At 37.9% G+C, this 24,257-nt stretch overlaps 1 protein-coding gene across 6 annotated transcripts in view; it reads right to left on the bottom strand.

The window, feature by feature from the left end:
• Window positions 1–24,257, bottom strand: part of PCLO (piccolo presynaptic cytomatrix protein) — a 379,284-nt gene that overhangs the window by 160,508 nt on the left and 194,519 nt on the right. For all 6 annotated transcript variants that reach the window (XR_007507699.1, XM_049814309.1, XM_049814305.1 and 3 more), the window contains exon 6: window positions 21,961–23,975. Coding sequence is in view for 5 of the 6 variants with exons in the window: in XM_049814309.1 (XP_049670266.1) it covers window positions 21,961–23,975 (2,015 nt within the window). In the remaining variant the exon portion in view is untranslated. The remainder of the gene's footprint in view (window positions 1–21,960; window positions 23,976–24,257) is intronic.

Genomic DNA, 24,257 nt, shown 5'->3' with positions numbered 1-24,257 from the left:
CTTTTCTTTTTAAGTATAAATGGATATAATTTTTAGACTTGATTGTTTTAGCAATTATTAAATATGGTTTATATGACTAACACTGAAATACAGATTAATTTTCAGAAAAGGAAGTGTTCCACTCCTGGATAAATTAAATCAGATGACAGCCTTGCAGGCAATGTGATATCTAATCCAACTGTGTAGGGTTGGGGAAGAAGAAAGCAGTAACCTTTAATAAATTTTCTTTCTACTATTTTAATAGCAATTATACTATTTTAGAATCATGACCTTCCTCTTCCCATTTCTGCTTATTGTGACAAGCAGGACAGGAAGATAGAAATTTGGCAAGCTTACTTTTAAACACTAATGAAGTTAAAAATAAAGGCAGCAGAAAATACAGAAGTTAATGTGAAAGATGTGCCATTTACAGCTTCTAAACCTACATTTGTATAAAAATAAAAGGAGAAACAGAACTTAAACTAACTGCAATGTGTCAAAATAAAATTTTTATTTCATAAAAATGAAAATTCTTTTAGTTGACCTGGAATCTAGATATACTTTCACTGCAGATACAAAAGGAAAAAGATTCTTTTCTTGCCCTCATTTTCAGAGACCCTATTATTTTTGTTCCAAACCATTCTTTGTCTACCACTGCCACAGGTCAAAATAAATCCAAATAAAAAGTAGCTCTACTCGATTACGTGCAAATGGACTAAACCAATTACCCTAAATATGCAGTGCACAGTGAGTTTTACTATAGAAACACAGGAAATAAACAGTAAAAGATGTTTACAAGATGAACACACATTTGGGTTGGTTCTCTGTTGTTTTTACATGTTGTTCTCACTGTTTTAAAATTTCTAGTAACACTAATGAGTCTGAAGTTGGTCTTTCAGAGTAAACCTAGAGTTTACAAAGAAAAGAAAATGAATGAAACCCTGAAATGTACATAGCCATTCAAATGCACATTGTAGAGCAGTGAAACAGTAGGGCTGAAAAATTAGTCCAGACCATCCAAACTGAATGGCTACTGAATACACTAGTGACATTTAACTTCACAAAATATCAGGCTTTACAGGCATGTCATTCAATGTTGTTTGGGTCCAGATATATTCACGGAAAGTCAAATGATTGCACTGAAGTCTCAAATAGGCTGACGTTCATTGGTGGCCTATAGCAGCCTAAGGCACAGTGTATAGATACACCTTTTTGACATATAAGAAATGGCAGTATTTATGGGTTCATAGCAGAAGTGCTGGGTGCAAGTGTGATTTGTCAAAGATGGGCTCCCTAAAGACTGAAAAACACAGAAGTGACTGATGGATTTTAGCTGGTGAGGATGTCCCAAGAAAATGTCTAATACACATCTCCAACACAACAAAGGTTTAAGAAAACAGTATTGCACAAAACAAGAACGGTGAAGGCTTTACGGTATCAGGATAAATAAGACAAGAACACTTATTAGTTAATATTTAGTTGGAAAACAGGAAAAAACAGCTGAGCATGAAAAGGGCTCTTCTAAACCTTCACTGCACAACGGTACCACTGCGTGTCACACTTAAGAAAGACCTTTAGCTATGTTTATAAAAGTCAGATGGGGATGCACCTGGACATCCCCAAGGTAAGAACCACCCTGGAAAGAGGCCTTGGCTTTTTGAAAACAGCAAGTCAAAGGATGGAAAGACAAGAAGCACAGTCTTTTAAGCAGCTGATTTCTGAAAGTCACCATTCAGTTACTGGCCATAACGGTATGTTTACTAGTTCTGTAGAGGTGAGGAATGGCTACCTGAAACACTAAATACCTAGATGTTAGACAGTGTTTGATGTAGGAGAATAGTTTTGGTCATCAGTTCACCTATATAAAATCTATGGGTGGCAGAGGTTTTGTTTCAATTTTTCTTATTTTGAGATAAATCTGCTTTTGTGCAAGTCCTAAGAGCATTAGCTTTTAAGATCACCTAGATCTAAATGACAAACTTAATAAAATTATTTTTATTTCATATTTTGCAATTTATGAATACTTTGGGTGTTTATTTAAGGCAACTAAAGCAACATTGCTTAGCTGAAATATTTTGGCTCTGCATCAAAGTTAATGCTTAAAGGGTCTCAGGCTCATTAGACATTAATTTATTTGCCTCTGAGCTAAGACTGATAAAAGGTTATTGTTTAGCATCAATCATGCACTGATTTTAGAGCCTTGGACAGACCAGGACAGCAATCATCATGTCATCTCCCATGACGAAGATTTCTGTTATTTAATTTCGAAGTCATCAAGGCAGGAACCTAAATGGTTTTTATTTTATTTTCAGATGACAGTATTTATGTTCATAGATCTCTGATAAGTCCATAAACAAAAGTAAAGAACCTTTCTGCAAGTATTACAGGACTTGTGATACTTACAGAACCAGCTGTTTGTATTTCAGCAGGAAATGTTAAATCCTTTAATTCTCAGATCTCTCTTCTGGTATCTGAAGGCAGAGTAATCATTCTAGTACATAGCTGTACATATAGCAGACAGGAGCCAAACTGGCTGAATAGTGATGAGATTATCTTGACTGACGGATCACTGATGGCATTTACCTCAGCATGCATTATCTATGAGCTCTGTGTATTAGTGTGCAATTCCTTATCATGTTGTTTGAACATCAATTTACACAGAAACACTAACTACTGAAGTAATGGTGAAACATTTTCCTTTATCTGCTCTGCTCTCTTTCTGGAAGACATTAAATGACTTTGTATCTGACCATAGCCAACTTTTTTAATCTACATTGCTTTTCTGCCACAGTATTGATTCCTTCTTATAGCATTTTACAAATTATAGATTCATGAAATATAACTATAATGCTGCAATATAATAATAATAATTTCAGAGATGTAAGATGACAAATAAATTAGAAAATGGGATACTTACTCAAAATATTTTAGTTCAAAGTAACATAAGAAGAACACTGGTTTTTTTCAAATTTTAGAACAACTACAACCCAGGAACGAGTCAGGAGGAACCCACTGGCACAAGGGTCTCCTCCAAAAAGAAAACCTTGAGCTCTTTGTAAGACTTCAAAAGAAGACTCTGAAGAGGAGAGAAAAGGTGATAGCATTACTTTCTAACACGCTCATAGATCTGGGTCAGGGCATAAGATCAGCCTGTTCCATTCAAGAGAAATTTCCTTAACATCTTTGCTCATGTTATGAAGCCCCCACACCACGTAGTCTTCCTATGCAGCAGTTCTGAAGGAACACTGGAAAAGCACTGCACCACTTTATAAATACAGGTCATATACATGAGGAATATACTCTATGTCTTGTGAAAAATCATGTGTTTATATGTAAAAAGTATGTGGGTTTTTGTGCATAATTCTCTAGCTCACCCCAGAAGGGTAAGCACCCAGTGATCCAAGTGATTTGGAACCTATCTAGTTATTCAGAAACCACTGTGCTTGACACTTTGGAAACATACAATATGAGAAAATGTCTGCTGTGGATTTCCTATATGAAGTGGAAGAACAGGTTCAGAAAAAACCAGTACTCTATCCCAACACTTTCCTTAAAGCACTGAATGTTTTCTAAGATATAATAAATATGTGTATTTTCCATTCTGTCTTCAGATCAAAAAAAAGAACATTTTTATGGCTAAAGAAAATATATTGTATTTAATAGTTAGCATTACGTAAAAATTTAAAAGAAATATTACAATAGCTTTCCAGGGGTAAGCCAAATTTTATTACAGAGGATGACACATAGCCTCAGAAGTTGACTGTCTCATCGTTTTCTGAAAATATATGAATTGGTTGCTTTCATGGAGAAAGGGCTAAATTAGATGGACTTTGATATGAAATTGTGTTGCAGATCCTATCCTGATGAAACTATGTTCCAATTGTTGAACTGCACGTGAAAAAGAACAAACACCTGAAAACCTTCAGCTTGTTCCGTCTATTCTTTCTGTATGACCAACTCAGGAGAAACTATAAAGCATTGATTTCAATTTGCTCTTTCTCAGTTCAACACTAGATTTCCAAACTACGTTCAAACTCTGAATATTCTAAACTGCAAGAAAAAATATTTTAAACACATTTCTTTAGAAAAGTTTTGGAGTGTAATAGTAAATTATTAGTAATACAACAACTTTCAGCAGAAAACTCACAAGTGATGACTGGTTTTCAGATAGAGGATCAGAAATATACTGGTAGTTTAAAGAATTTACATGTTTTTCCCCATTACATAGTTACCAGCTGTTTAGTATAATGAAGTTAAAACATACTTTATTTCAAATTTCTATGCTTTGTGAGTAGGATATCTTTCTTGTTCTATGTTATTTCTTAAATTATTTCCCAATCCAGTGTCTGTGTAACATAACGTATCAATATGGGTAAGATACACGTCAAAATAAGTTACTAGAGACTGATAAAAAGAGAATTGCAAATCTGATGCAAAATGAGACTTCTACAGTCTCAGCTATTCTATTAATATCCCCAGTTCGATACACACATTCAGAGCTATTCTATGTATTGAACCCCTTCTGGGCTTTGAAGCAAATGGAGCTGATTATCATCGTCTGTCACTTCCCACCATTTACTTTATTGACTGTATTGTCAATACTTCTAGAACAAGTCAGACAACTGGAAATTCTTCTCCATTAATAAAACCTTTTTTTTTCCAAAAGTATTTCCAGTAGGATCAGAAGTAGAGGAAAAAACAACCCATGCCTGTGGGTTTTTTTGTGTTGTTGTTTTTTTTTTTTTTTAAATCTGGATAGGAAAAAATGTGTTTCAAGAGAATCACTGTCTAATTTTTCAGCTTGACAGCTGTCAGGAACTCATTTGTACTTTCTCTCCATAGAGAGCTGGCAAAATATCACTTTATTTTTTTTCCCCTGCTATACTAAACTCCATTATTTTTTCCTGTGTGAACTTGAACTTCTCCAATAGAAAATTCAGATTTAAAGGATATTTTCTACTAGAACATTTCCAGTGGTACTATTTTAATCGTTTAAATGAACAGCCTTTCTCCCTGTTTCCCACATTCCATCTATTCGGGCATTCCATTTTTTATAATAATCAGAATTGAGAGGTTTTGTTTTAAAGAAAGTGCAAAAAAGCCTCCTTACATTGGAAATAGTGGAAAAAACAGTTCAGAGAAAAAAAATCATTTTAATTTCCTGAAGGCATGATCCTCATTCCAATTTCCTCAATGCTCACTGAATTAACAGAGAGTACCATTAATTTCAGAGAGTTTCATATGAGTTATCCAGTTAATGTCTTCTACAACAGTCCCTGAGATATAAGCACAAGCTCCTATGGATTTAAAAGTCAATGAACATACTCAGTTCTGAGCTTAAGCCATTATAATAGATCACAAAGAGTTCAGAGGCAGTTCTTGTTTAAAGTATTTTCTTCTCTCCTACTATTCCTATTTCTCTTTCTGCAACCTCAGTTGTGCCCATACACCAGAATAAGCTGGCAAACTGCAGCAGACACAATTTTGCTGCTGAAACCAGTATGTAGATTAATGGGGGTGTAAGTCTAGTACTGTTAAGGAACTGTTAATGTGCATTATCTTGCATGAAGTGCAACATTAATATAAGACTTCTTGTTCTTCAAATAACTTCTTTAAAGCCAGTTTAGATTTCTCTACGTAATACTACTTGGGTTTCATCATGAGGAGGACACACATCTGTTCTTCTGGACCCATGCCTCTCCTCCTTTTCCCCCACTTAATTCTAAAGTAACATCTTTTGAAGTTTCTTTTTGAGCTTGATCCATCTGATGACAGCTCTCTGTGCCCCTTTTCTGGTAACACTCCTATCCTTGGTGGCTAAGGTGGCAACGTGGCTGACATAATAACACTGCCAGAGGCTGCTGTGAATATTAAAATATTAATGAGGTAAAAGATTCATTAAGCCAGCAAACATGCTTTAAAGTAATGACTCAATAGTGGAAATACAAAAGAGAAGTGACATGAAGAAACATAAAAAGAAGGAGAAAAGAATACAATATTTAAATGATAGGAAGAAAGAATGGGTAGAAGGAGAAGGACTAACAGAAGCTTGAAGAATGGATGGAGAGGCTACACAGGCTGAACAAAGTAGGAATATGTGCATATCCAATGTGAACTGGATGCGAATGACCAGGAAAGTAATAAGAAATAGAAACAGAAATGAGGTGATAATTTTTTTCTTCATTTATTTTCTGCCTTATACTTAGCCTTCTACATTAAGCACACACACAGGTAATTATAGAAGACAGAAAAAACTATGATCAATTTTATTATTTCACTTTTTTTCTTTCAATTATACCTTAATCATTTATCTTAAATTTTATCTGCCTTAAAATGCATATATATTAAGATACATTTATTATTAAAATGTTAAGTTAATAAAATGTATTACTTCTTCTAACACACATTGCTCTCCTGTTACTCAGATATGATATTTATGGTTTATAAACAAACTTCCATATTTCAGCAGGATTTGAAAGACAGATCTTCATCTGCATATGAATTTAGTTGCTTAAAGATACTATAAGCAATCGATACTGAGTAGTAATGGAAAACATCAGTATTTCTTCAAGACCAAGGGTCATACACCTCAAGAATCATTGAAGAATTGTAAACCAAAGTAGAAATAGGAGTCAAAACCATTCTAGTTCCATAGTCACTCTTCTGCAAGAAAATGTAAAGCTACTTTAATACAGATGTTTGCTTAACAATATTTAAAAAAAAAATAATTCTTCCAGAATAGAGGAAAATACTCCAACATTAATATTCTAAAAACCATATTCAAAGAAATTCCAAAATAAAAAGGCATTAATGAGTGCCAACTTCAATTTTGGATGGTGCTGTAACTTAGAAGTGTTTTGGCAGTGCTCCATCACTTATGTTTCAATAGTAGCTTCTTACTATTTTTGTATAAAACATGGAAATAATTTTTACGTCATATTTTGAAGGAAATCCCTCATACAGATGTTTTACAGAATACTGTCACTGGATTTGGGGGATCTTTATTTTCAAGCCTAGTTTCCCATAACGTGGGAACGGAAGAGGGATTTTCTAATCTATCAGTTAAAAATCGAGAATACATTTATAATAGATTTTCTTTCTATAATGATGACAGACATTGAGGTATTAGTATCTCAGAATTTATATATCACCTATGCATTACATGCCTATAATCAGTACTAGTTTTTATTATGAAAGGATGATTTCTCAAAACTTCAGTGTATCAAAAAAACATCTAGAAAAAGACGAGGAGGTTTTAGTGCAAAAATAAATAAATCTGGCAATCTCCCAAACTACTCTAACCTAATTACTGGGTTTGAGAGCTTAATGGGGGGCATAGGCTAGTGTTTCCTGAACTCTGCTGTGTATTTCTTTATACAGCTGCATAGGAAGTGCTTGAGGGAACATACTTTGCTTCTGAAGTGTAGCAGTACAGCAGTTTGAGTGTCACTGCAGCGGAGCTAATAAGAACAACAATGTTAAGTAGACAGGCACGACTGGGAAGAGGTTCCCATACTCTTCCCATCCTGTTTTATATCCACCCAAAGCATTAAAAATCTTGGCTAGAGAGCCCAATGCAGGCCCAATAAGATGGTCAGGGCTTGTGAGGATTGGCTGTTCTATGATGAGGAAAAGGCTGATGTAGTTAATACCTTCTTTGCCTCAGTCTTTAATGGTAAGACCAGTTGTTCTCTGGGTACCCAGCCCCCTGAGCTGGAAGACAGGGATGGGAAGCAGAATGAAGCCCCCATAATCCAAGGGAAAATAGTTAGCAGCTTGGTACACCACACAGACACACACAAGTCTATGGGGCCGGATGGGATCCACCCAAGGGTATGGAGGGAGCTGGCAGAAGTGCTCACCAAGACACTTTCAAACATTTACCAGCAGTCCTGGCTAACTGGGGAGGTCCCACTTGACTGGAGGTTAGAAAATGTGATACCCATCTACAGGAAGGGCCAGAAGGAGGACCTGGGGAACTACAGACCTGTCAGCCTGACCTGGGTGCCAGGGAAGGTTATGCAGCAGATCATCTTGAGTGCCATCACACGGCATGTACAACTAGGTGGTCAGGTCCAGTCAGCAGGGGTTTATGAAGGGCAGATCCTGCTTGACTAACCTGATCTCCTCCTGTGACAAGGCGACCTGCTTAGTGGATGAGGGAAAGGCTGTGGGTGTTGTCTACCCAGACTTTTGTAAAGCCTTTGATGCCATTTCCCACAGCATTCTTCTGGAGAAACTGGCTGCTCATGGCTTGGACGGGCATACTCTTTGCTGGGTAAAATACTGGCTGGATAGCCAGGCCCAATTTGTTGTGGTGAATGGAGTTAAATCCAGTTGGTGATGGGTCACAAGTGGTGTTCCCCAGGGCTCAGTATTGGGGCCAGTTCTCTTTAATATCTTTATCAATGATCTGGATGAGGGGATCGAATGCACCCTCAGGAAGTTTGCAGATGACACCAAGTTGGACGGGAGTGCTGATCTGCTTGAGGGTAGGCAGGCTCTGCAGAGGGATCTGGACAGGCTGGATCGATGGTCCAAGGCCAGTTGTGTGCGGTTCAACAAGGCCAGGTGCCGGGTCCTGCACTTGGGTCACAACAACCCCACGCAGCGCTACAGGCTTGGGGAAGAGTGGCTGGAAAGCTGCCCAGCAGAGAAAGACCTGGGGGTGCTGGTTGACAGCCGGCTGAATGTGAGCCAGCAGCATGTCCAGGTGGCCAAGAAGGCCAACAGCATCCTGGCTTGTATTAGAAATAGTGTGGCCAGCAGGACTAGGGAAGTGATCATGCCCTTGTACTTGGTACTGGTGAGGCAGCACCTTGAGTCCTGTGTTCAGTTTTGGGCTCCTCACTACAAGACATTGAGGTGCTGGAGCACGTCCAAAGGGCAACGAAGCTGGTGAAGGGTCTAGAGTACCAGTCTTATGAGGAGCAGCTGAGGGGTTGTTTAGCCTGGAGAAACGGAGGCTGAAGGGAGACCTTATTGCTCTCTACAACTACCTGAAAGGAGGTTGTAGTGAGGCAGGTGTCAGTCTCTTCTCCCAGGTAACAAGTCATAGGATGAGGGGAAATGACCTTGCATTGCACCAGGGGAGGTTTAGATAGGATATTAGGAAAAATGTCTTCACTGAAAGGGTTATCAAGTGTTGGAACAGGCTGCCCAGGGAAGTGGTTGAGTCACCATCCCTGGAGGCATTTAAAAGTCCTGTAGATGTGGTGCTTGGTTTAGTGGTGCCCTTGGAAGTGCTAGGTTAATGGTTGGACTCAATGATCTTAAAGGTCTTCTCCAACCTAAACAATTCTATGATTCTGATTCTATGAAGAGAGGCTAAGGGAACTGAGCTTCATTAGCTTGGAAAAAACAGCTAATTGCTGTCTTCAACTGTCAAATTCAGCACTACTGAAAAGACTCAGACTCTTCTAAGACATGCAGAGTGAAAGACAAAAGGCACGGTTGCACAAGGGAAATTAAGCATTCTTCACCATGAGAGCAGTGAAGTCCCAGAACAGGATGACCAGAGAGACAGTGAAAACCCCATCCTTGGAGATTTTCAAAATTCAGCTGGACAAGCCCTCTAGTCATCTGATCTAACATTGAAATTAGCCCAGCTTTGAGGTGGAGGTGGGACTACATGACCTCCACATAACCTTCCCAATCTAATTTGTTGGTGATCCTTTTCCCAGTCACTGTGATGGCTGAGAATTTTAGCTAGTTAATGTTTGCAAAACATAATACAGGCACCAACATCCTGACGGATTTACTGCCAAGATGCTGTGGAAGGTGTGAAAGAGTAAGGACTGCAGTATTTATTTTTATTAAATAAAAGCTTCAATGTAGGCAAAAATGTTCCGTAACTGCTGTGCTGCTGAGATGAAAAATACTGTCATGTTTGCAAAATACCCTCCAGAAAAGTAATTTGCTTCTTTACATATATTTTATATACATATATGTATACATATAAAGGAAAAATGTTATTTTATAACAATGTTTTCTTTGGTGAGCTCTTGGGCCAAATGATGAAGAAATGGAAAAAAGAGATAAAAATGGGTTCCTCTGTCTGGGTTACAGTTCACTCAGACAAGCAATGCTCAAACAGGCTGTAAGAACATAAGGACTCAGAGCAGCCTACACTACTGCTGTCAGAAGAATGACTTTTACTGCCTGAAGAAATACCTAGAGGCATTACTATAAAACTCTCTGTACCACTGCATCACTGATCAAATGAGCAAAGGACAAACTCACTGATTCCTTTCCATTCTTCCTAGACAGCCATGATATTTCTGCTGTGGATAAGTTAGGAATCATAAAAGGAGTATCAATAAGATGCAAGTGATTAACCCAGACAGTAAAGTTTCTGAAAAAGACAGTCATTGTTTCCAACTTTAACTCAGACAAGAAGCATAGTTTTATTTCACTGTTACCCTCTTACACCATATATATACAGCAAAAACACAACTATGAAAGAGGTTACAGAAAATGTACTCCACAAGCTTATGAAGTAAATATTACTTCCAAGCTACCTTATGATTTCCTGAGGCTTATGCCACTGTGTTTTATTAATGCTATACAGCAGTTGAAAATGAACACTGAGTCTCAAATTAATCTTCCTTTTATTAGGCTTAAATTTTAGGTGGGTAACTCTCATTCTGATTCACCCCATCCATCACCCTGACTATCTTCACCTCTGGCAACTGCTGACTGTCTATATCAAGCAGTTATCCAGATTTAGAGAAATCAGGACCGCTAAACTACTCATCCCACACACATGGAGGAAATCCCCAGCATTTAATCCTCCTTCAGGCCTTCCTCCATACTAGTTATTGAATTTCAAACCCTGCCTTTACTTTTAGTTAATGGCTAGCCCATTTAGCCTGTTTGGCATTTATGATCCTACACCAGGGAACAGGCTTGCCAGGCATTGTAAGGGAACCACCACACTTGATGCCCGACATGGATTCCGCATTAGCAAACAGCTTGCAAAGTGAGAAAGGTGAGATAATAAAAGCTGTATTTTGATAGAAACCACTTAGATTGCATGAGAGAAAGTGTCAGAGAGAGACCGTCTGGGAAACAGAAGTAGGGTTTAGTAAGGAGATTAGAGGGAAGATATGTACAGATGGAGAATGTGAAAAGAAATTGAACTGAGACCCGAATTCGTTCTGTACAAAATGCAAGAAGTTCTGGAGGAGGAGAGCCAAAAGGCAGGCTTCCTCTGTAGTCTCATACTGAGGGAGAGGAGGAATATGAAGACAGAAATTTCAGGCTCTGCCTCAGTTTCAGAGAGATGTCTAAGCCATATCCTGTGACAATGTTTTCAGACTTACCCCTGTATTTGGAGTTTCTAAATGGCTGACTTAGGCATCACAGCACAGAGCAAACCGGCTACTGTTAATTCCTGTCTCATATCTTCATTCTAAATGCAGAGACTGTAAGCGCTTAGCATACCATTACCCATTATGGATGCCACTCCCTGAACTGAATACTGCAGCAGGTAAATCACTTTTCTGAGTTTCTGAAGAAGTTATTAGTGTTCAACTCCTTCTTGCTAACAAAACTAGAAATTTTTTGAGGAAATTGAACTGAGAAGATAAGCACAAAGGAAAAACTATCTCGGTCTCTCCAGGTCAGATTTGAGAACTGTTGACAGGATAGCTTCTGAAAGTCTGAATTGGTATCAACAAAGCCAACCTCGTTCTGTAAATAAGAGGTTTGTCTGCACTATGATGCCCATCTGTCAGCAGCCATTCACCTTAAAAGCATGCTGGGAGAAACTGGAAACTGTTGGAAAGACTTTTTTTTTTTAAATGACATTTCAGTGAATTAATCTTTTTTTTTTTTTTTTTTTAATTGAGCTTTGGCACCTAGAAAACAACTTATAATTCTAACTTTAACTGAATCATAACTTATGCTGTGCAGAATTCATAAGAGGAAACTAGTACATGAGTAAATAATTCACTGTTTCTAATGAGAGAAAAAGCAGGAAATAAGAACACAGAAGACTCTGAAGACAGGCTTTTCAAGAGATTATGGGATTCACCTTACCAAAAGCAGTCTCAGCCATCTAGAATCTCTTTGTAATCAATGGAGAGATCAGTGGGATTAATCATATTTTAAAGTACAAATAAAAAATAAGTAGATGAACTGTTGCTCCCTTGGAATACTTCTGCCTGCAGACTATAACAGGAATCTACAGTGACCAGGTCAGGTGTGATTCTACACCACCAGTATCTAACATTAAACCTGATCTTTCCAATCCCTCATATCTTAACTAGGTAGCCTATGCCCTTGTGTCAGTCAAGTAAGATGCTAGACCTCTCTAGGCTTCTGAAGAGAAATGTAAGGAGAGGAATGTAAAATTGGGAATAAATGCCACTTCAGCTAAGGGATAGAAGGAACAAGCCAGGTGGCATTTAAGCTATTTGATTACGGACCTGTTGTCTTTGTCTCAGCTTCCAATTTTCTAAATGAATGCTGTATCACTGAGGTCATTCAGGTTATAGAAAGAGCCCTATATGGTCTGAGTGGTTAGTTTACTTGAGTAGTCTGTGACAAATGCTGTATCAATACAAATTGACAGCAATGATGTGGATGATAATGTGTAAGAAGATCCATGAATACTACAGAAAGTTGTATTTAATTTTAGAATTCAGTTTTTAAAGATAATGCTATTACTCATACTGCTCAAGATATTCTTGGCTTGGAAGGGAAATCAGTCATGTAGGCTGCCTATCCCTTTATATCTTTGCCAATATTCCGATGTAACACTGTTTTACTAAAATATATTGATTTTAAGGCATTTGTGCTATTGCAGTTATAAAGATACTAAATATCCCAGGTCACAAATTGAGACAATCCCCTTCCTGCATCCACTGGATGTGAAGAGTGGTTAGTAGTGGTCCTATTTACAATAATGTTTAACACAGTGAAAGACTGTTGTCCAGCTTCGGTATTCTTTCTAGATCAACACAGACAGATCCTTCAGCCTTTCAACCGATGTCTTGTTGTCTTTTATGCTTTCTCTTTTGCTCAAGGCTGAATTTTTTCAGTCCCACTAACTCTTAAGTGGTGCTAACCTAAACTGCATGTAATATTATACCTGAAGTCTCACCAACCACTGAGTAGGGTAGAAAAATTACAACACATATCTTACACATGCACAAGTTGTCAGCATTTCCCAAGAACACCACTGCCTTTCTTGCAAGTACTTTGTATTTTTAAGTCATATTAAGTCTGAGCTTTTGCTACTACACCTGAACATTTCAGTACTGCTGTTGCCTAAACAGCTGTACTTCTGAATACTTTTTTTTTTCTTTTGTACCTGTAGTGTCTGTATCATTACTGAATTTGGTTTTAGAACATTGCTCTGAATTGCAATTCTGCTTTCCAAAGTAATTGTGTTTCCTATATTGATCTGCAAATGCTATACGAGTGCTTTTTCCATACTCCAAATTGCAATTGAATTATTAAAGTAAAGCCTATGACAAACCCTTGTTTGACCCACTAAAAACTGCCTTCCAGTTTGACAGTGACCAATCTGACCTAAGATATCTATTTTCAGCTGGCAGATGGAAAGTAAACTTCCATTAAAAAATAGTAATTGCAAAACTTTTAGATTATCAATAAATAATATTGTGCTAGAGTAAGAAAGTAAAGAAGTACAGTAGAAGGGACTATTTTTCTCAATATTTCATACTACTTAAATATAATTTTGCAGCATCAGTATGTAAACCCCTATGCCTACACCTAGTTTAATTTATAACTGTAAATAAGGTTATTTATCTTAATAAAGTCACTGACTCAGAAAGCCAATGCCTGAATAGAAGGATTTTGAGGATCAGAACTGAGGTAAACTTAGTTCTAACATAGGCAAGCCTTATCAATTTAAAAAAAACCAAACCCAAACTGTTAGGTGCTATTAGCCCGCACGGCAATCTGAAACACTGATAGCACAAGAGAATGTGGCCTAGCCAGTATTTCTAGAGATGAGAAGTAAAACTTCAGAGCTCTGGCAGATGATTTATGAAGTTAATAATGCAGTGATGAGTATTTTAACAACACACAACTAGCCCAAAGATTACTGGCTTCCTTCATTTCATCCCTTTTTTTATTTTTACTTTTTGGGGTGATCGTATGGGGTATATCTAGTTCTGCAGATATTTTTCATATTTTTCATTAGGGGAAAATGTAGAGTTTTGAAATTTTCAGTAGCTTATATGCTAAAAATAGATTAATCTCCAGGGACAAACACGTCCCTGGAGAAAGTATGCCCAGGTATCAGGATTTAATGGAGATGTACCCTTTTAAATCCTAAGGAACTGATTGCACAGAATAATTATCTCAATACTGGCATACCCTGAACTGTTTCTAAAAAAACCACCTAACCCCAAAACAAAAAACAGGGAGAATTTTAAATGCACTGTTTTGTGTTAAAGGAGCACCCTGGAGACCTCATATGCAGAGGAAAGGAAACATTCACACAGTGGAGAATGAAGATGCATACAGAATATCTTTTTACTGTTCAGAATATTTTGTTATATTTAATTATACCCGATCATAAGTTTTGGATGTACTGTGGTTCTGGTTTTTGGGTTTTTTTAAAGTAATCTTCATATAGGACATATGAGCTATCATGGATTTTTGCCAGTCTTGGATCACTTCCAAGCAACATTTAATCACATTTGGCTGATCAAGACAATATTTTACGAACTTAAAAATATTTTAATAAAATGATGGGGAAAAGCTTGCACTTTGTTATGAGATGAAGTTTGGACTACTCTGACAAGAATAAATTGGTTTTCTCTAGCTAGTGCACATTGCTATGGTTTGCGGCGAGGTTTTCATGCATGCATACCAGAGTCCTTCCAGAGAAAACTAAATAGGAAGCTCTGTCCTAAGTGTACCTCAAATGTGCTCAAATTCCAGCAGGGAAAACCAGTCCAAACCAATGACTGGGCCCTTTTGGACAACAACATGGTATACTCACAGATACTTTAGCATCAGCTATTTTGATCTACTGTTCTGCTTTTATTCTACCAACAAACTTGCTAACATAGTACAGCCAGTGCTTCCTTTCTAGGGAACATTTCATAGACATTGGTCTTCTGCCCGTTTTGGAGAATGTATGTTCATTCGCTCAGTACAACATGATTTTCCTGTGCTTCAGTCATAGCTGCTCATAAAAGAGTAGACAGAATAAAATGCAGGAAGCCAAATTTATCAGCAGAACATGTGAAAGAAACTCTCTTTTGAGTTCAGCCAGGCAATTACACTAGCAGAAAATTTACCCTCCTACTACATATTCAGACTAACTACAGTAATCCATGGCTTGACAGAAGATGAAAGTCTGAGGCAAAACAGAGCTGAAGTAGGCCAAAACCTGCTGGTTGGTATGCGCCTCTCCCTCTGTCATTCTTCTGTGCCTGCTTTGTTCTGCTGTATACATTTATATGCTGTATTTATTATTTAAAGCAGGGAACATGATATTGGCCTCTCTCCACACCCAAACCTCAAAGTATTCCTAAAATGGATAACCATGATAACCAAGTCAGCTGGAAATGAGTGGAAAGATATTACTGTACCTTCATTCTTCTTTGTCTTTTATACAAGATAAAAGAGTGAGGGATGGGATTTGTGGCCAGGAGTGTTTTTTTAATGTGTATATGACAGCTGGCTTAAGAGGAAGATGGATAAGCTGACAGCAGGTGAGAAAAGGCCCAAGTGACAGAAAACCTAGGCTCTTTGTCAACTCTGCCATAAATCTCATGCTTTATAAAAGATTGTTAAGGATTCCCTTTGAAAAGGAAAAGAGTGAATACCATAATAATTTTCTATTATGCATGAACGTCCCTTGGTTGAATAGAGAAGGTGTGAAATTGACTAATTTGAAAGTATCAGGCAAGACTGACTAACCCAGGTAAATGTGCTTAGGAAACAAAGTTTATATGATATGTTGACCAAATGTGGGGTAGTCTTTCTGTTTTGAAGACCTGACAGATGGAAAAAAGACATCTCATTTGAGTCACATAAGTGTCATTCCAAAGGATTTCAAATACAGCACAGGAAGCAGTAGCTTGAAATGTTAACAGGACTCTAAATTGTAAATAATTCAGACCATTAGTGGAAAAAGTAATCTTAAATCTAGCTAAAACCACACAGTTAAAGGAGAAGATAAATGAGTCCTATTTTACTATTTACACAGGGATAAGATCGTCTAGTATTGTTTCTAGATGTGAGATCATCTTTTCAACTCAGTTTCCAGTGAATTTGTTTGAAACACACAAAAAAGTGTGTGACGATATTCAAGCACAAAAGGAGCTCAGTGGGTGCATCTACATCTTCTCTGGATTGTTGGCCTGAATTCAATTCCAAGGTCTCCTGTCTATAAGCAATGAACCAGCCTCATATGTAGCTGCAGGGCACCCTTCAGGGATGCAGGAACATGCGTGCCTAATCATACATGGTGACTTAGCCCATTGTGAAGTGCGGTAACAAACCGTCAGGCAGACCCAGGTATGCAGTTCACAAACTGCATGCAAACCATAGGAATCACGCAAATCGGGCTGCTTCCAGACTGTTCTTTAAGACTGGTGTATGCATGGCCAAAATGAAGGACCATTTGTCACCAGTGCCTAAAGAAGAGTTTCATTAAACCACAGCCCACAGATGTCACTTGGAAGCAAAGGAAAAAAATACCTTTGCACTTATATCTGTTACTCTAACATCCTACCAAAGAGAGTTCCTCACTCAATACCCATCTGTACTTAAACCCAAATAGCACCTTCTTCTGCAAGAGGTAATGGCTCCTTCATATTGAAATATAACTTTTACAGAAAAAAAAAAAAGTTCTTCCTTTTTTTCTGAACTGAATCATGGGACTAAAATGGAAAATTGAAGTCACTGAATTAAGCCTTTTGCAGTTACAACCATCTGACCACCTGTCTCTCAGACCACAAAACACTTCTGAATATTTTACAGTAACTATAAGAGCTATAACAAAGTACTTTTCACTGGAATTAAGCCCAGATAACAAGAAACCAAGGGAAACATCAATGTCCTGTGCTCCAACAACAGCAGAAACCTGCTACCTGAAATTCTGGCATGCAGCTAAGAAATATATCTACTCCCTGCTTCTGAGGAAGGTAAACAAACAGAAATACCCAACCTCAAACCAGGTAAGTATCCCTACTCTTTCTCTCCATTCATTAACCAAGCAGAACATTCCTCACTGAAATACAAGTCTGGTGATCAGCTTAGTCCTGAATAAACAAGCAAAACATCATGGGTATAATACATAGAAGGTTTAAATTTTACTGGGAACAACTACCCTGTTTCCCCTCTTCAGTGCCCAGATGTACAGTTTGTCTGACACAGCAAAGGACAGCCCAAATCACTGAAGTCCTAACTTTCTGTTTTATAGTTGAAAACTTTAGAATACTATAGAAGATAAAACACAGATTAATGTGCTTTGTTTTCATACTGTTAAATTTATGTCATTTAAGGAAATTTACCGTTTTAAAATCACTTTTTTAAAATCAGTATAAAATCGCTTCTGCTCTTATTACAGACAAAGTCTTGCAATTCTTATCTAAAAAAAGAAACAACCTTTTGGGATTTTGTTTGAAATCATTATCTTTTCTACTATAGTATATGTACTTGAATTATATTTGCCTTACAATTGCAGCAACTCATATCAGATGAAAAATTTGAGAAAAGTCTCTGTTAACTGTTTTAATAAACAGGTTGATAGAATTTGTTCTAAGTGTTGAAACTTAAATGTACAATTTCTACCCTGAAGCTGACAGGCTGTTGACAGATGTGTCTTTGCATTAGTTTCACTAATAGGAACACTTCTGCTGAGTCTTTATGCATTACTTAGCTGTAGGTGTTACATGTGTGACAGTTCATGTGCAAGATCTTTTGCAATTAGCTTCAGTTTAGTTGAGCAGGCATTTTGCATCCAAAGGCAAAAGGAAGACAACTTCCATCTTTGATTACACATATGCAATGTGTAAAAGTGCTGAAGTTGACTGTGACTGGCATGTGACTTGATTCTGTGATGCACTGGTGTAAAGCTATTTCTTTATTACACTAGACAGGTACTCACAATTTTTTGATGCTGCCGAATGGACGAGTTTCAGTCTCCACTTCCAAACTCTGCTAACACTTCCTAGTGCACTCATGGAAACCACTGCTACGGCTTTGTTCTCCATGGAATCCTACCATGCTGGACTGCAGGGCAGTTTATCAAACTCATTGTCGGGGAGCTCATTGCCACTGGGAGCTCAAGCAGCACAAAGCTCACAAAACAGGAAAATTAGGTATCTTTACAAAGTATTGATTCCAGATGGGTGGCTTCCACAACTTTTTTTGGTGCTGACATCCTATAGCTCACAATTTTTCCTTGACACAGCTACACTTGATTACTAATATATATCACAGAAATGTACAGCACATAGGAACTACCAAAGGGAACATAATTGAAAGCAATACCTTTACTTTGGATTAATACGAAGCCACTTTCTATGGTCATTCAAGTATTCAAACAGAGGCAATGACTACAATAGATGGTAAATGAAAATGTAATGTAAACATATAACTTGTTACCCGGAAATTAAATGTGCCATCACTGAAGCAATATTATCTGGATACTTATTATTATGTGATTACCTGCCAGGTTGTTCTTCAGCCTTTCACTTATACTAGATTAGATAACTTCCTATAAAGGGTGCATTAAAGAATAAAATTATATTTAAAGCAGCAGTTCTAAAACATAGAGATAATTTAACCATCTTAGTCATAGTCTCCATAATCTTTTTTCTTGAAATGTTGTAATAAATGTATTTTTCAATGGAAGAAGTACATCAATGATGGAAGTGTATTGCCTGAAGGACAAGGTATCATTTCATTGTAATCCTTAGAAACAGACCAATTTTATTCTTACCCTTTTAGTCCCACTGACTGCGTAAGGATCAACTTTTTTGATAAACTGTCACAAAAAGAAGCCTGTGAAACATATACCTGAACCCATGAACACCCTTTTCACCTGCAATGTTTATGAATGCAGACAAAGACATAACACTGAAACAAGAACTATTAAAAAAGTGATGGGATATTCATCCATGCAAAAAAATATTCATATACACACTCCATTTCCCTAAGGTAGTGAAAGATCAATCTTTCCTCTCCATTTTATTCTTTTATGTTCAGTTCTAGTAAATTCTCTTTTCCAGAGTGTGCTCTTTCACAAGTTTTTCTGCACTGAAATTCATTGTTTTGAATGACATTAACTGGTCCCTTCTACCTTTCCCTTTTTATAATTAAGCAATTATGAGCTCTCCAGTCAGGAGGCACAAAAGGAGTACACAAGAGAATTAACAGACAGGGACTTTAGCTGTTGTGGGCACTGTACAAACAAAGAATGTAAAAACAGTCCCAGTGCCAAAAATATTCTAAAGTTGAGGAAACATCTTACTTTCATACTTAGCAGGATAATCCAAAAGCGATCCTGTATTTAAACTCAAGTATAACAACGATATTGCTATAACAACACAGCTCTAGAGTTGAAAAAACATCAACAAGGTTTACGCTTTGTCAGTAGTGACACTGTGTGTATGCTAACTTTCAGGAAGAACTTCCACTGTCGACTATGACACACTGACAAAAGGTACGAAAAAAGAAATCACTGTCCACTCTTTCCTGTGCTTCCAAGATCTTACAGTCCTAAAACCAGGTTCTCAGCTGGTATAAACAAACATAGACATGTTGGAGAGAATACTGTAAGTCTCATGGAAACTAGGAGATCATTTAGATCTTATACTGAAGATCCCTCCTTGACAACATAACTGGACAGAGTAATTGAGAACTGAAACTGATATAGCAATTGCAAAAGTAATTTATGACCATATTTCCAGATGCTGATGAGGTCATTAGATTACTTCCTCTAAGAGTCACTGTAAATGTTTTCTTTTTTTGTCATATATCTCTTTTTCTCCTCTAAATTTCATGTACCTGATCCCAGCCTAAGCTAACTGAACCTCACATATTTAATTATCAAAACTCTGTCAGAAAGAGAGGGTATAACAGACTTAATGCTTAACATAACATCAAAGCTGAAAGCAGCCATGATGATCATGGGAGGTTTACAGAGCCGCTTCCTCACCATATGTTGCATGACACAGTTAGTGGAGCCCACTTTATATCCATGGAATTTTTTTACTTTCCTTGTGCTTGTCTAATTGCACCCTATGTTCCATAAAAATGTCCACTTCATTTATTTAGACTGTAAGTACTTTGAGACATGGGCTGTTTGCTGCTTGATGGCTGCACGCTAATAAGAACAATACAGATCATTAGTGTTTGGGGTCAAAGCAAAATGGTAATAAACTTGGGTAAAAAATAAACAATGATGTACGAGCCCTTTGTTTCCATGTCTCATTAATGAATACTGTATGTGTTCAAACTCTACTGTAAAGGCCTTTAAACAATCAGCTGTTTATAAAACTTATCATCCATCCTACAAAGTATACAATTCTTATCAAATATACATGTATCTATGAAATAAGTGAACTGAATAATCTGTCCTCAGTAATAGTTTCACTATGCTGACAGTTATTTTACAATATTATACTTGCTCTCCAATATCTAGTAGAACCCAACAATTTCTAACTCATGAGCCACGTTCGTCAAGATGCTGTTCCAAACCCCCTACATGAAATTTTAGTGCTCGTGCCACAGTTTTGCCCACTGTGCTAAACCTGCATTAGGGAATGATGTTGATATGGAGTGCCAATGCCATGACTACAGTTTTCCCTTCAAACTTCCAAGTACTGTTTTCCAAGCAGTAACAGCATACTAAGCATTTAATATCCACACAAATATGTGAAGCTGCAGAAACTGCTTACAGTGGGAGCCTTGGAGGATATAACCAGACAATTCTGCATTTGAAAGCCACCACAAATTATCAAACATAGAGAACAAACCCTCTTTATTCTATCCAGCCTGTACTAATCACTCATGTATTCACAGATAACTGAACATAAAAGATAAAAATTGCTGAAGAACTCAAATGGCAACTCTTCCAGAGCTCTGACAAATAAGAAAATGACCCTGCAACTGACAGAAAAGAATGGACTCGGACACAAGGGCAGCCAAGAACATGTTAAATTATAAACGTATTTTGTTAGCCAAGACTTCTTCCGCTTATTCATAAATAATGGACTGATTCCCAAATCAGAAATCTTACTACTCAAGGAAAAGGAATACTGCAGAAATGAGAAACTTTACTCCTGATGATGTCAGCCTTATACAAAATTGCCTTCCCTGACCCCATAAGAAACAGCCCTCAACACTTGGATAACTCCTTGATAATCCTTCTTACCCAAAACAAACAAACAAAAAATGGATTTGTGATATGAGACCTTTTGGTCTGGGAGCGATAAAACATGTACACATTGGGACACAAAAGACTACCCACAGAATCACAAACGGCCAAGAAATCTCACAAGGGTCAAAAAGGTCAGCTAACTAAGGTAATTATAGATCTGGTGTTCGCTGCCTCTCAGAAGGCACATGCAGTAATTTCACGGTAAATGCACTACAGACTGTGCCACAAGAGCTGGGTGTTTTATGATTAGAAAGAAAATGCTTTTCATTTTCTGAAGAATTGGTGGTAACCAGTATATTAGCAATTAATTTCCATGTAAAACATAAAGTAACTTCCAAATTCTGAACAAGAATTTGTTGTGGTTTTTTCTGCATCTTAGTAAGACTGTAATATCGATTCCTCTATTTCCAGGCAAAGCAATGAAGCAAATAACCATTGCTTTAGACAGCAGACATTCCTTGGGACTTTTCAGCAAGGTGTGCAAAAAGACTGCATACACAGGTATTGCAAATGAGTGTGTCAGCCCTCATGCTGTACTGATAGCTGTAGAATTGCATATTAAAAAAAAAAAAAAAAAAAAGCAAGCAAATACTTCTTACCATGAAACCCTCAGTGTACTGAAACTGAGCTCTGGAACTGTCTTCTGCTGTGGGACTCAGGGGCTTAGGATCAGACATAGAGCGTTGCATCATCTTTGCTGCCTTTGGGCTTGATGGAGGAACCGTGGCAATGTCAGCATGCAGCATCTTCTGAGGGCTGATGTCATCAGTGATGGGTTTTTCATAGGGTACAAATGCTGACTCTATAACTTTGCTTGGTGAAACAGGTGAAATGGGTGAATAGAGAACTTTGGGAGATTTGGGAGGGGAAGGGACTACCTGCAATGTGGAGTCTGGACGAAGGTGGGATGAGTATCCTATCTCTAATGGTGTTGGGCGTTTTTTATCTTTCTGAGGAGATGAAGCTGACAGATATTGGGGACTTTGAGTATCTGACTCTGTCTCTGTTTGACAACCCAAACTTTCTCCTTTATATGTCTTTTCTGGAGCTGAAATGTGCTTTATGATTTCAACCTTAGCATCCAATCGGGCCCTGACTGAAGGTGTTCTTATTGTTCCTACAGGTTCTGTTTGTACTGAAATCTCTGCCACTGTCTGAACTGCAATACTAGATACCTTGGAGAACTGTTTAGCTTTGTCTGCCTCAGTGGTACTCTCACTGTATTTCCCTAAACGAGGCTTCCTTCTGGATCTGCTAGAAAGATCCCATTCATCTTGATCTTCATCATCTGTCTGAACACTCGTATCAACACTCTTCTTAGTTCTCCGTCTCCTGTTTGTGTAACCTCTGTCTGCTCCATCTTCATCATCAGTTTGCACTCCACTGTCCACTATCTTTTTGAAGCACCGGGGCTCTTCTTCCAGGGTCTCTTCAAGCTCCTCATACGGACCACGTAATTTTGGCATAGAACTTCTCTTTTTCAGTTGCTTGTCCTCTCTAACATCAATATCCTTAAGAGACATTTCTGAAACAGAGCTTAGGATACCAGACCTAGGTATGTATTGGGTAATGCCATCAGACTGAACCGTATACCATGTTTGGCTTTGTGGAATTTCAATACCCAGCACTCCTGAAGCCGTAGTGGTTGCATCATCAGTAGGCCAAAACTGCCCATTTTCTGGGGTTGCATACTGTCCTTCCAAAAGTGTTTGATCTGTGGTAGTTTGTGGTGAGCCAGTTCCTGAAGGGTCATAACCATACTGATATATTTGACGAATTTTTTGCTCCTCTAACTGTTGATGGAGCTGTTGTTGAAGTTGTTGGAATTGTTCAAGCTGCAATTGCTGCTGGGCTAATGTCTCTTGCCTCATCATAAACTGAGCTTGTCGTTCTTCCTCTTGCTGAAATAAGAGATGATGTTTCATGGATTGCAACTCCTCAAGCTTTTTTTGCACCATAAACTTTTCTTGTTCCCTAAATCTTTGAATTTCCTGACGTTCCCATTCCAGCTCTTCTGCAAAGCGCTGCTGCTTAATTTTCTCAAGCTCAAGAAGTTCACGCTCTAAATCAAGCTGCTGCTGTTTGCCTTCTTCAGGGGCAATGAGAAGGGCAACCTCATCTTCAATTACGTCTGTATAAACTTCAGATGCTGTAGTTAAAGCAGGTATCAAGTTGGTTGGCTCAGTGGTAATAGTTTCTATAGTAAGAGGTGGTAACCCTGTCTCCATATCAATGGCAGTAATTGCACTATCTTTTTCAGCTGCCACTGTAGTCAAGAAACTGTATGATCTTGGGAGCGGTTGATTCTGTTGCAAAGTTGATAAAGAGGGCACCGAGTCAATTGTTTGGAGAGTAGGTAAATCTCTGACAGTTGTACTGAAAATAGAACCAGGTTGTGTAGTGATGGCAAATGTGGATGGGATTGGAGTCGCTACTGAAGAATAAACAACACCATTGGATGATCTTAGAACACTTCCAACACCAAACTGGGAAGCCAGAGATGATACCATTCTTGCTTGGGAATACTGTGGTGTACTGAGCCCGATGCCAGAAATCACCTGCCGAGTCTCTGGATAAGGACCAGTAGTCTTGCTTGAGTAATCCATAACCTCACCTGAAATTACAGGGCAAAGTTACAGTCCAGTCCCTCAAAAGAATGCTGCTTTGCGGATTCTGAAAGTCATCCCATCTTGATGAATTAAATGGGAGGGGGAAACTGCATGCAAATCTTCAGGTTAATGATTTACTTTAGATGTGAAGGAAACAGCATTTCTGAACATGCAGGCACATGCAGGCACCTCTGTGCAAAACACATATGTAAAATGAAGAAATGAAAAACACGTGTCATCCAGAATAATTTGTCACACTGTCCAAAAGAAAACAAAAAAACAGAAAG

Source organism: Accipiter gentilis, chromosome 11 (genome assembly GCF_929443795.1).
Source record: "Accipiter gentilis chromosome 11, bAccGen1.1, whole genome shotgun sequence".
Classification (NCBI taxonomy): Eukaryota; Metazoa; Chordata; class Aves; order Accipitriformes; family Accipitridae; genus Astur; species Astur gentilis.
Note: the sequence above shows the minus strand (reverse complement) of the source record. Positions and strands in the feature narration are given on the sequence as shown.